The sequence below is a fragment of the Lepisma saccharinum genome, chromosome 12 (assembly GCF_977018435.1).
Source record: "Lepisma saccharinum chromosome 12, izLepSacc3.1, whole genome shotgun sequence".
NCBI lineage: Eukaryota > Metazoa > Arthropoda > Insecta > Zygentoma > Lepismatidae > Lepisma > Lepisma saccharinum.
In genome coordinates, this window is record NC_139240.1 from 64150596 (window position 1) to 64164144 (window position 13549).

Genomic DNA, 13549 nt, shown 5'->3' on the forward strand with positions numbered 1-13549 from the left:
TCTAATGGTGTCAAATCTGGGGATATCGGTGACCAGACTGTTTCTGCGCATGCGTGACCGAACAACACGATTGATCGTCCAAGTGGACTACTGAGATCTTGGATCGATGGTCAATCGACTGAGCTTCACTACGAGACAATACAAAGAGCAGTTTTCTAGCCCGGACAACCTGTATTAAAACCTTCTGACTGATTAAAAACTGAGACTGTAAAGGATCTCTCAGCACACACAAGGATAAATTACAGAACAACACACACACAGTCCTACGAAGATTATACTGGCCATGAGTCCAGACGCCAGAGCCTTGTTAGTCTGCAAAATGCAGTCCAGGGTGTACTACGTGGAAGTGAGATTGACTTTTGGGCGCCTTAGCAGAAGGTCGCCCCTTGCACCCCCCCCCCCATTCTTAGGAATATGTCTGACTAATTTGAGATACCTGACTCCGCGTTACTGCTAAGGATTACAAGTGGAGATATGTGGATCTGACTCCAGATATAGATATTCAGAGGAGTTGATTTAAACAAACCTGAAGACGGCATTTTTTGGAGTTATGATCCTTTGGTTCCCACACGATGATTCATGGCGTGTAGTCAAGGAACACTCCCCCACTCTGAGATATCTGCAAACGTTCATGCAAATCGAAAGGTTACGGCAGTTAGAGTCTAATTACTTTCGGAACATCTCCAGCGGACTACGCGAGTCTGTCTAGCGAGCCTAGTGGGCGTGTAGAGCCTGAGCAGGGGGCTTAGCGATAGGTTCTGGGTTGAGATGACGTCAGCGGCTCGCTTCGTTGATTGGCTGCTTCGAGAGTTGTGACTCGTTCCGAAGCTTCAAATGCATAACAGCCAAAGATGTTATGGAAATAATCTCCCTCTAACTGTCATGCCCAACAAAATAAAGAGAGAATCATGTTGGCTGCTGTGTCGGACGAAAAATATTTGGTCGGGAAGAGAAATTACGAAATTTCCAGACGCGGTGAAAATCTAGATTTCTACACACTATTTGCCTATCAAGTAATTGTTTTTGAACTTCTCGAATAAAAACTACTTATTTCAAGAAATTTCAGACACTTGTAGCTCAGGAAATATCAAATACGATCCTTGGAATTTCTGGCTGTTCGGGATCCCGAAAAGTCTGTTTGATATTTATCTATCTTGAACATGTACAAAAGGACACTACTAACAAGCAATTTATAGATGTTTAGCGAGACGAAACCAGTTCTATTTAAATAGTATACTCAAGTCTGAATGAACTTGTCATCAACGCCAAAATATGAGGGACATTCAAATGAAACCCGGTCAGTGCGTCTAAATGTGCCGTACATGTACGGTGGCACCACGTAACTGCGGGTATGGTAGCGCCAGCTATTGGTCGAGAAACTGAGGCGTGCGCACCATTTGACGTTGCATAGCGCCAGTGTGGTATCATGTCGAAGAGAAGGTGGTCACACAAGTTATCGTCCAGTACAGAACATGCAGGCGAGTAAGCAGGAACAACGAGGAGTGATTCGTTTTTTGGCGGCGGAAGGAGTTGGAGGCCGTGAAATGTATCGACGGATGAAGGCTGTGTACGGTGAGTACAGTCTGAGTTGTCAAGTGTTGTGGAATGGCGCAAACGATACCTTGAGGGGCGCGAGTCACTGGAAGACGATGCTCGTCCTGGACAGGCTCATCGTGTCATCACACCGGAAATGATTGCGGAAGTGAATGCTTTAGTCTTGGACAACCGCAGAATCACCGTAGGCGACATCCATCGGTTACTGTCTATTAGCGTGGGCACCGCCCACAGCATCATGCATCAACACCTGAACTTTCGCAAAATTTGTGCGCAGTGGGTTCCCCACCACCTGACCGCCGAACAGCGGAAAAATCGAATGGGCCTGTCTGTGAGTCATCTGCAACGTTATCATGAGGAGGAATACGGCTTTCTGTCGCGTATTGTCACAGGTGACGAAACATGGTGTCACCATTTTGAACCGGAAAGCAAGCGTCAGAGCAAGCAGTGGAAACATTCGAATTCACCACCTCCAAAGAAAGCAAAGGCCGTGCACACCAGTTCTGGTAAGGTCATGATGTCCTTTTTTTTTTTTTACCACAAGGGCCCACTGCTTGTCGAGTTCCTGGAACGGGGAACCACCATCAATGCCCAGCGTTATCAAGCCACGTTGCAGAACCTTCGACGAGCCATCAAGTCGAAACGCCCAGGCATGTTGTCCAATGGCGTTATCCTCCTGCATGATAATGCCCGCCCACACGCGGCCAATGCGGTGAAGACGACAGTGCAGCAGTTTCGGTGGGATACGCTGGAACATCCACCGTACAGTCAAGACCTTTCCCCGTGTGATTTCCATGTTTTTGGACCTCTCAAACAAGCTATTCGCGGACATCGATTCGCATCGGACGACGAAGTGTGTGAATGGGATCCGAGAGCAGCCTACTAGCTTCTTCAAGGATGGTATCGACCGGCTTGTGTCGCAATGGGATAAATGTGCAAACAGTTTTGGCGATTATTTTTGAGTATGTGTACTGTGTGTATCTACATTTTTGAGTACGTGTAATGTGTATAACTACATTTTTCACTTAATACACTGATTACACTAGTGACCGGGTTTCATTTGAATGCCCCTCATATTTTGAATTTCAATTTTATTATTTCTATATAATAATAATAACAATAATAAACGCTAAAATAAAAGTTTCTATGACTGGAGGGCAAGATGTGAAATCTTACTCTGACGCCCCCACCCCCCTCCCCTTCCCGAGATAAAATTCTGCCGTCGCCCATGTGGGTAGTAGATATGAAGGAGAACAACTTTTCTTTCCAATGATTTGCTCGTAGAGTCATCATTTCTATGCCACGAACCTACGTAAAATGATATGGAATAGCTTCATGTTTGTCACTCGTATTTATTTTTGTGGCTGATAAGATTCTAGAAACGACAATACCCTATGGAAACAATACCATGCCATCAGAAACGCTATCTGGGTAAAGCCACTGGTCTTATCATTTTTCTCCAGATAACTCATTTATCACACGCACAATGCTTGGATGATTTGACGCATTTGAAACGTTTGCACTAAAGAAAGTTAGATAATTACACTGCACAGCAAGCCTAGTTTATCGTAATGTAAATTTAGTCGCGCTCTGACAGAAATAATAAATGTCAGTGCCAGCTGTGAATGTCCTTACATGGTTGTGTTCTGTGCATGGGCTGCTCTACCGTACAACACGTGCATTTGCACGGGGCGGCAAGCTCAAGGGGGCTGCAAAATGTATAAAAAATGGAGGCTGCATTATTTGAGGCAGTTTGGTCTTCTTGAGGCGGAGTATATTCAAATTAAATCCATTTGCATTTGCAGTATAAAGCAGAAACGGATAAGAAAAGCAAAGAGTAACTGCGAAAGAAAACGGTGCTGAAAGTTTATATTAGTTATCCTCCAGTGGCGTGCGGTGATAAATCAGGCAGGGGAACAGGTCACCTGCACTTACCCCCCCCCCCAGGGGTGTCTTAATATAATACAGTAGATCAAGTAAAATTCAAACCCTTATTGAAATGAACCAAATAAATATACGATACATATATTACAAATTGTCAGAAGTGACAAACATGAGGCACGTTAAAATTATATGACAATAATAATTTTAAAGCATATATGATATAATATAAAGAAAACATTAAAAATAAAATTTTTGACGCGCAACAAAGAAAAATTTAATAATATAAATTTATGAGTAATCAGAGAAAAAAAAAAATTTTTTGTCGAAACCTTTATCGTCTCTTTATTCGTAGATTAACTTGACGTTTTTTCATACAGTTGAGTATTCTTGTAATTCAATGTAATAATGGCACACAGATGTCTGAGTTTTTTCATGACGTTCGCTAGATTAGTAGAAGTTGTTAATGTGACGAAACCCGACCTGTTCCAGACTCCCTTCTCAGGATTAAACAAGGACAACAATATTATTTGCCACTGGACGAATATCCAGTAAATCATTTTACAGAGTTTTAGTAACTCGTTTGAAAATGCCTTGTGTATGATTTCGTTTTAGTTTTTAATTCAGTTAGGATGTGTGTTGGTTTGTTGTATTTTCTGCAAAGTTCAATGAACTAAATAAAGGCTTTCGCCCTCAGCCGGTTGATCATACAACACTCGCAACCAACCATTTGCTTTCTTGTCCTGCCGCTGCGTGCCTTGAAACTTTGGTCTTGAGGCTGGTGGAACAGGTGGATGTGAGCTGTTCCCTCGGAAGCTATTTCCCAGCGTTTAGCCAAGGCATTTAGCAGACGCTTAGACTGCAGAAGATTTTTCCAGTTCTTTATGAATGGCAGACGCAAGTTCTCAACGAGATTAGGAAGTTATAGACTTTCTACACTCAAAAGTATCACTTGTGATGCGATTAAACAGTAGAGGGTGAGAACCATGATTCGTTGGGGGTAGGTGACGTAAACAAACGTCCAGCCAAGGTGAAAGATTTTCTTCAGCGTTACTTTTGGAAACGTTGATTTCGGGAGAAAGAAGTGTTCTTATTATGTTAATATAAATAATTTAAATAGCTCAAAAGCTATTTAAGTAGGAGGGAACAGCCTGTTCCCTCTGTTCCATCGAGGTACCGCCACTGTTATCCTCTCACAAAAGTAGCTATTATTGTTTTGTCTGTGAAAATGGTAAGCAACGTCTACTGTGCTTGTGCCGTGCCAAGTTACAACGCCATCTATTGTTTGATCGCGCGCCAGTCCGCCAGTCCTCCGCTCGCGCCCCCTGTTATTGAGGTTTGACTTAGACTGACGTGTCGCATTTGGTAGTCGGAAATACACCTGCATTATTCTTTGATGTGTTAATCGCCAAAGGTGGTGATGATAGGTATTGCCGAATCGCGCAAGACGCAATAGTATGTACGAATATCGGCTGTTTTTGCCGTTGCTGGTTGCACCTCATTTACGATCTTGACGCTGTAACGATAGTGCAGTTAGTGTATGTCGTGTGTGAGAATGCACGCGCGTTTGGATGTGACAATGTATTGAGAGACTTGAGTATTTGTGCTGTCATTAAAACAACTGGTTTGTCAAGTCGTCGTAAGATATTTGAAAATTATTTGTTGCATTTATAATTGTAAACTAAGGTGTCTGATAAAAGGAAAAAACTCTCGGGTGCAGAATATCGTAAACGCAAACGAGAAAAAGAGCGTTTCTTTCGTTTCTTTTTACGTATTTTGGGGGGGGGGCGGCAAGAAGTAAAATTGCACGGGGCGGAAAAATTCCTAGGCCCGGGGCTGATTCTGTGTATCTTAGCACTCTTCGACGAAAACGTTATAGTACTTGTTCAAAATGTCGGCCCACAGCGTCGATGCAGCTGCGACAGCGTCGCAAGAAACTCTGTCACATCTTTTCTACATCCCTGGAGTTATTCTGATGATATCACAGGGAGCAAGGATTCTTGCCAGGAGTGTGTGTAAGGGCTCGGCACCCAGTCGTCAACCGTTACTGCCAGACAGTGCATCCTAAATGTCAGTATTACATCTACAAGCAGCATCTTTCAGTTATGGCAGCCCCAACTAGTTGTGGCTTGTAACTTCTTAAGGACGCGTTTCCGTACATGGATGCCTTATCTCATATTGGTGCTTCAGTCAGTTTCCATCCACCCTGCCAATTTGATTCAAGGTTACGGAAACACCCTGTATATATCTCGAGGATACATAGCATCGAAATGAGCAAAATGTAATTAATAAAAGTTGTTGGTGTTCGTGTTCTGTACTCTATAAAAGTATATCGCTGAGGTACGACAATATCCTGTGTACTAGTTCCTGTGGTGAGTGTGTGTGTATAACCTCTTACAACACATGCTATCCCCCCGGATTTTTTTCTTCTGAACTCCCTCTGGTATTGTTGTTAAACATTGAAAGAATTGAAATTTTGAGAATAACATTAATTCGTTACGTTTTTCTTCAACCAATCAGAATCATCATTCAACAACGTTATTTACAGCTGATGGTTACACCAACCATCAACTGTAAATAACGAAAATATAGCAATTCTTAAAAATGGGGGTACTTCTAATATCGTTGGATCTCCCCGGAACTTGCCTTATGTAAAACAATTGTCATTTCAAGTGATGAAAATTACTAGCGGAATAAGAAGCACGTTCTAATATAAAGTCTAACTCCGTCAGTTTTAATAACTTCAAAGATATTAATTCTGGAATGAATTCACAACTCTTTAGTCGTCTCATCCGTAACATAACAGGAAATAAATTACAGGTTTGTTGATTGCTTTCTGCATACACTTATTTAGGGATATTATTGTGGATCGATTTATTTATTTATTTACATTTTACTTGGGATTACCGCTAAGCAGTTTTTCCCATAACTATATATGTACTTTACATAAACTTACATTTTTTAGTACATTATTATTAAAAGATACTATGAACAATTTTTTTCTATTAAATAGTTAAGCCACATTTTCTAAAAAAAGATAACAATATATATCCCACTGTAAGGTTAGGTTCACAAATCAAAGATTCCAAACACTGAGGAAAAGGAATTTCACAGTTTATAAGAGTTTTATAGAATGTCTCTCTCTCTTGTGTGTATCTATTACACTCAAATAGTATATGGTGTATATCTTCCTTGTTGCCACATGTACAGTTTGAGTTTTGTAGAATCCGGATCTTTTGTAAATGACTTTTAGTAGTTGTATGTCCTGACCTAATACGATTTAGTAATACTATCACATTCCGTGAACCTTGAACTTTTGTAAACCAAGGCCTCATTCTATTGAAATTAGCTATCCTCTGATAAAAGCTGCCTGCATTTTGAAATTCACCTTTGCACCATGCCGTCCAGTTTTCCTTCAACTTTTTCTTCACCCTCGGTAGAAGGTCTGTGTACCAGGTTTTCAGCTCCAGTACAGGTTGAATTACCCTAGCTTGTTTTGCATACAAATCTGCCATATCATTTCCTAAATTTTGACAATGTGCTTTAACCCAGGTTAAATGAATTATCTTTCCCCTGCTCCTTAAATTTTGTAAAGTTTTTACACAGTTTATAATGTATGGGGAGCATTTAAATAATAAATCATAATTGGACTGAATTGAATATAATACACTTTTTGAATCCGTTAATATTAATATATTTTTTCTTGCAATTTATATGTATAAATTAGTGCTTGGTAAATTGCATAAGCTTCAGCTGTAAAAATTGGAAAAATCTTCCGGTAAATGTATCATAATTGATTCCTTCTTCTGTACATCATAAACAGCACATCCTACATTTTGACTGCTTTTTGAACCGTCTGTATATATAAAGTAATAATCTTTCCATCTTTCCATGTAATCATATTTTGTATATTGTTCAGGAAAATAAATATCTCTATATTCACAAACAGGAAAATCTAGAGTATATATGGGCTTACTCCTTACTTTCAATAATTTTTGATGATCCTCATAGTACTCATTATATAATTGCACCCATCCTATATCTTCGCAGTTATTAATTTTGCCTGTATCATATAATTCAACCAAGTCGAATAGAATGTCGTTAAACGGATGATTAACTTCTGACATTGTTTTTAACAGATATTTAATAGACATTTCTCTTTTCCTATAACTTAAGTTCCATTCGCATGCTTCCATGTATACAGCAACATTGGGAGTACAGTACTCTTCATCAGTCCTAGACACTTTCGTAGAACTTTCCTCTGCATTACTTCCAAAGGTCGAAATACACGTTCCGAAATTGTTTTAAAGACTATAATCCCGTATTCTTTTGTTGGTTTGTAATAGTTTTTATAAAAATTCATCATGGTACTAGGATGACTTCCCCATTTTGTTGTAGCCATAGAACGAAATACATTGTAAATTACTTCTGCCTTTTTCACTAACATTTTTACATGAGGTTTCCATGTTAATTTACTATCAAATATAACGCCTAAATATTTCACTGAATTTTCTATGGGAATGTGTAACTTTTTTGTGTATTGATTCACATTTTTCGGAGCTCCTTTTTTACTAAATATAATCAACTTTGATTTTTCTGACGATATATTCATAGACCTATTCTCAAGAAATTTCTTTATCTCTATTATTTTTGCTTCCATGTTGGTGACTCCTTTATCTACTTGCTTGACACTCTCATATATACATAAATCATCTGCATATTGTATAAATCCAAATGGCTCAGGACATATTCTTTGAACATCCATTAAATATATATTAAAAAGTAAAGGACTTAAAGGACTTCCCTGTGGAAGTCCTCTTGTTATCCATCTAGGACCCTCAACTTTATTGTGAAAGTAAAAATATAAACAACGATTTTTTAATAGATTCCAAATTATTTTTAGATGCATATAAGGTATTTTCAGATTTTGTAGAATGTTTAATAATTTATTTATATTTACATTATCATATGCCCCTTTAATATCTAAGAAAGCAGCAATAAGACTACTTTTCCTTTTCATTGTATCATAAATTTTTGATGATAACATTGCCAAGGCATCTGTACACCCCATACCCTTCCTAAATCCAACTTGAAGCCTTGAAAATAATTCCTGTCCCTCTATATGCCAACTTATTCTCTTTAGAATTAATTTTTCAAAAATTTTCCCCAGTACTGAAGACAAAGCTATCGGTCTATAAGATTCTCCTTTATGTGGACTTTTGCCAGGTTTCAATATTGGTAAAATCATTTGAGTGTACCACGATTGCGGTACATTTCCTGAATTCACTATATAGTTGTAGATGTTACAAAGATATATTATACCACATTCCGGCAAGTTTTGAATCATCGAGTATGTTATTCCATCTTTTCCTGGAGTTGTGTCCTTGGCTCTAATTATTATGTCTCTTATTTCATCGATCATGATATTGGTGTATAATCCTTTTTGAATGTCTATCTTTAGGACTGAAAGAGAAAATTTCATCAGGGGCATCTGCAGGTTCTTGTTTATTATTACATGTTACCTTCATAATAAATCCATCTTTCCAGGTTTCTTTGAGTGGTATTAATCGAGGGGTATGTGGTTTGCGGATTGATTTAAATTTAGCCCACACAGTACTGATACTCTCTTTGTTATTTATGTCTTCACAATACTTTGCCCACGATTGTCTTTTTGCACTTATATAACTTTTCTTGGCCTGCGCTATTGCTTTCTTATAATTAATCCAAGTTTCCTGATTTGGTGTTGTTTTATAAACTTTAGTAGCTTCAATTCTCTGTATTTTAAAATTTTGGCAATCTTTATTCCACCAGTGTACTATTGGATACTTTTTTACAACTTCCTCTTTTGCCCTTGTACATGATCTGTCCATAACAATACTAACAGAATCTACAAAATAATCATATGTACTCTTATCAATATTATTTAAATCTGTATTTTTAAATAAGATTGTAAGTAATTTAGAATATTTATTCCAATCAGCTTCGTTAACTTTCCATTTTCTGAGCGGAATAGAGAAAGATCTCACTGAATTAGTATCAGTATAAAAGAAACATGGATAATGGTCACTGGTTCTTTGATCACTGTCTGTTTCCCACTGAAATTGACCACATATATCATCTGACATTAACGTTAAATCTATAGCTGTTGGCCGAGTACCTAATCTTCCTATATACGTAGCAGACCCGTCATTAATTACAGTAAAGTTGTACAAATCCATACATTCTACTAACACTTTCCCCAACTTATCTTCATCCTGATCTCCCCATATTGTGTGATGGCAATTGAAATCCCCTGCTATAATAAAAGGCTTTTCTAAGCATTGAAACATTTGCGATAATGTATTTGTCGTTAATTTCTGTGACTCAGCACCTGTAGGAATATATATAGATATAATACTAACCTTTTGGTTCATAAAAGCAATTTTAATTCCTACGACTTCAATTTTGTATGTGTCGTATATAGACAATGTATAATCAAAAGATATAGGTTCAAATGGAATGCTTTCATGAATCATAATTGCAACTCCTTTACTATCATCTTTAATCTTTTCATAAATTATGTGATAATGATTTACTTTAAAATAATTTATGTTTGATGGGTTGACGGAGATTTCCGATAAACATAAAAGTTCAGGTCTATATTCATCTGTTAATTTCACCAGATTTTGCTTTCTTGCTTTCAGTGATCTTACATTCCAGTGTACCCCCACGAATGTTTTCCATTATTTTTCCTTCCACACCCTAAGGTGTCTCTCCAAAAATTTCCAAATCCTCAATAATTTTCTGCACCTGGCCATTTATTTGTGAGCATTCTGTTAGTATTTCTTTTATGCTTAATAAGTCAGAATTTTTAGTTAATGTCGCCATAAGTTTCGCCATTAATTGTAACAAATTATACATAAGATCCTTCTGAGATGTTATGTGAGGAAAGTAGACGATTTTTTCTGTTCTTCATTGTTGTAGATTCCGATGTTCACCTCCTGCATGCTTCTATTTGTACTATCCACGTCTTCCTCATTATTCCTTGTCTTAATAACAGTACCTGTAGACTTTCCATTTAATTGTTTTTGATTACTTTGTAATTTCTTTAGAGAACCTTTACTTGATTCTCCTTCAGAATTTCCATTATAATTCTTTGTTTGTGAATAGGAATTTAGTCTGAATTTTTTTCCATATTTATTTTCAAATTTGGAATAGTTTCTATGATGTTCTGGAGGAACTCTTTTCCATGAAACATTTTCCAAGTATGTATCTGATTTTCTTTGACCCCAATCACTTAAGGCTTCAAATCTGTTTTGTATTGTTATGCTATTTCCTACAACACCAGTCTTTCTTGTGTTCATTTCACTTATTTGACTTTTGTTTATATGGTTTTTTATTTGATCAGCATATGAGTTGCCTTGAACAACATAATTGCTTGGAACATTACCTGTTATTACTTTCTCTCTTGCATCTTGCCGGGATAAATTATCATATGCCATAACTCTCATGATTTCTCTTTCCATTTCCCATTTTACACATGACTTATCAGTAGCAACATGTTCTCCTCCGCAATTTAAACACTTCGGAGTTTCATTACAATTTTCATGTTCCTCTCTTCCACATCTAGAACACTTAGCTTTATCCTTGCATATGGCTGCTGAATGTGCGAACCTGTAACATTTCTTACATTGCATCACATTTCTAACTTTAGGAGTAACATCAAAAATGTGACTAACCACTATAATCTGTTTAGGCATTTCTTGAGATCTAAACGTGATTGATATTAGCTTAGTAGGAACAAAATAATATGAACCATCATCTTTTCGAATTCTCTTTTTCATTCTTTCCATTGATATTACTGTCTGGTCTTCAATACTTTCCTTAATTTCCTCCTCTTCAAATTCAGTGGGTACACCATATATCAATCCTTCCTTCACCAATAAGGATTCTGGAATGAACACATCAATATTATTTTCTTTATGAAAATGCATTTTTTCATGAAATTGTTAGCTTCATTCCTGGTGTAAAAATAAATCTTTGCTCTATATAAGCCACTTGGTTGGATATATCTGACCCTTATATCTTTCTTTCGCAATTCATTGCCTATTTTCATAGAGTTAAATTTCTTTTCTGCACCTTTTGTACTAGTCATTATTACTAAATATGGCCCATTATGTGTATCATAATACATTTTACACTTGTCTACATTATTTTCGCTTCGACCTTCTCCAAACGTTTTTACTTTATCTCTATTATCTAACCTGTCTATCCTTACCGCTTTTGCTGGAACTTGATCATCTTCAGAAGATCTGACTCTTTTAGCTTGTTTTCTAGATGTTTCTTCTATAATGTTATCTTCTATAACTATTTCATTGTCTTCTACCAAGTTCGTTATAATTTCTACTTGATTATTAAGTTCCATATAACTTATGGCATCCGCCATGACGTTAACAGGAACTGCCTTACGCAAATCACATTAATGTGTATATTTCCTTTTACCGTAGTTTTAAACTTCAACTTAAATAAGTATATGGGATTAACTCAATTCCAGTCACAAAATTCTCTCTTTATAAACAGTAATCACTTAATTAACAACTATTAATATTACCACAATATTACACAAACAGCTCAGTTTCCATCAACCACAGGCTATTGCATTGTGGATCGAATTGTATACACTCCAAAATATTCTTCTTCTTCTTCCAGGATTGCCAGGATTGATCGTGCTCCTGTTTCAGTTCTATATGAAAGACGAGCAACAACACGAAAATGTTTCTATTATTTGACTCCATATTGCTGAACGTGGCAAGCATTGTAATCGCACTAGTTGGTGCTGTGTACATGTACTCTATATGGACTTACGACTACTGGGAGAAAAAAGGAGTTCCGTTCATTAAGCCCTTTCCGTTTTTTGGCACCATAAAGGGAATTGCTTTCCGGCAACAGTCATTCGCCGACATGATCAACGAGCAATATCGGGAACTCGGCGCTCACAAAATGGGTGGGTTGTTTAGTGGGAGGCAACCTTCCCTAATGATACGGGATCCCGAATTACTGAAGACCATGTTAGTGAAAGATTTCGACCATTTTACGGACAGGAGGCAGGTCACTGTGAGCGATAAGGATGTTTTGATGAGTAAGGTTCTCATCAACCTTACTGGGCAGAGATGGAAGGAGATGAGAGCGACATTGAGTCCGACCTTCACGTCAGGAAAGATGAAGAAGATGTTCTACCTGATGCGAGAGTGTGGTGATCAGCTTGTTAAGTTCTTCGAGGCCCCAGCACAGAAAGATGAAATGTTGGAAATGAAGGATTCCTTGTCAAGATTCACGAACGACGTCATAGCTTCAACCGCTTTCGGCGTCCAGTGCAACGCTCTTGGCGATCCTGACTCAAATTTTCACAAGATGGGCAAATCCTTTTTAACCTCTGGCGGGAGAACACTCCAGCTCACACTCATGATCATATTTCCAAAACTAGCCGCGAAACTTGGCATCACTTTCATGCAGAAGGAAACTACAGAGTTTTTCAGGACACTTGTCAGAGACACGATCAACTACAGGGAGAAGGAAAATGTCGTGAGGCCTGATATGATTCACCTACTCATGCTTGCCAAAAAAGGACAGCTGACGGATGACGACTTAGAAGATTTTGAACACCTTGGCAGCAATGGGACCACAACTGAAGCTAAAAAAGCACGTAAGTAATTCTAGACTTTATTTTGAGTACCATTTAAAGCCTAAATTTGATTTTTTTGTATTATTCAATTAATCTCCAGTAGATATAGACCTGTATTGCAGTAAGGTCACAAGTAATGCCATATTAATAATTTTATTCAAGGAAAAGTCATCAATGAGATGTTGTTACGGTATTTAAGAAACGTCGGATAACATATTTTGTAACTAACATTATTCAGAGAAGTACCGTAGTATCACTTAGAATCAATGGCGTCTCGATCCTTGGGGCTTCCGGGGCTTAGCCCCTAAAGAAAAACGGACGTATTCACGTAATTATCAATCACCATAACGCATAACTATCACACAGTCTTTTAAAAGGCGATTTTTACCCACGTAAATTCATCGTCTGTTGCAATGGATACGACAGCGCTCCTAGCGGCATTGATGTGAATTA

General features: G+C 37.8%; 1 protein-coding gene across 1 annotated transcript in view; it reads left to right on the plus strand.

Moving 5' to 3' along the window:
* LOC145996163 (cytochrome P450 9e2-like) overlaps positions 1-13549 on the plus strand; it is a 38565-nt gene that overhangs the window by 16146 nt on the left and 8870 nt on the right. The window contains exon 2 of the mRNA XM_083132514.1: positions 12124-13117. Coding sequence (XP_082988640.1) covers positions 12187-13117 — 931 coding nt within the window. The 5' untranslated portion in view covers positions 12124-12186. The remainder of the gene's footprint in view (positions 1-12123; positions 13118-13549) is intronic.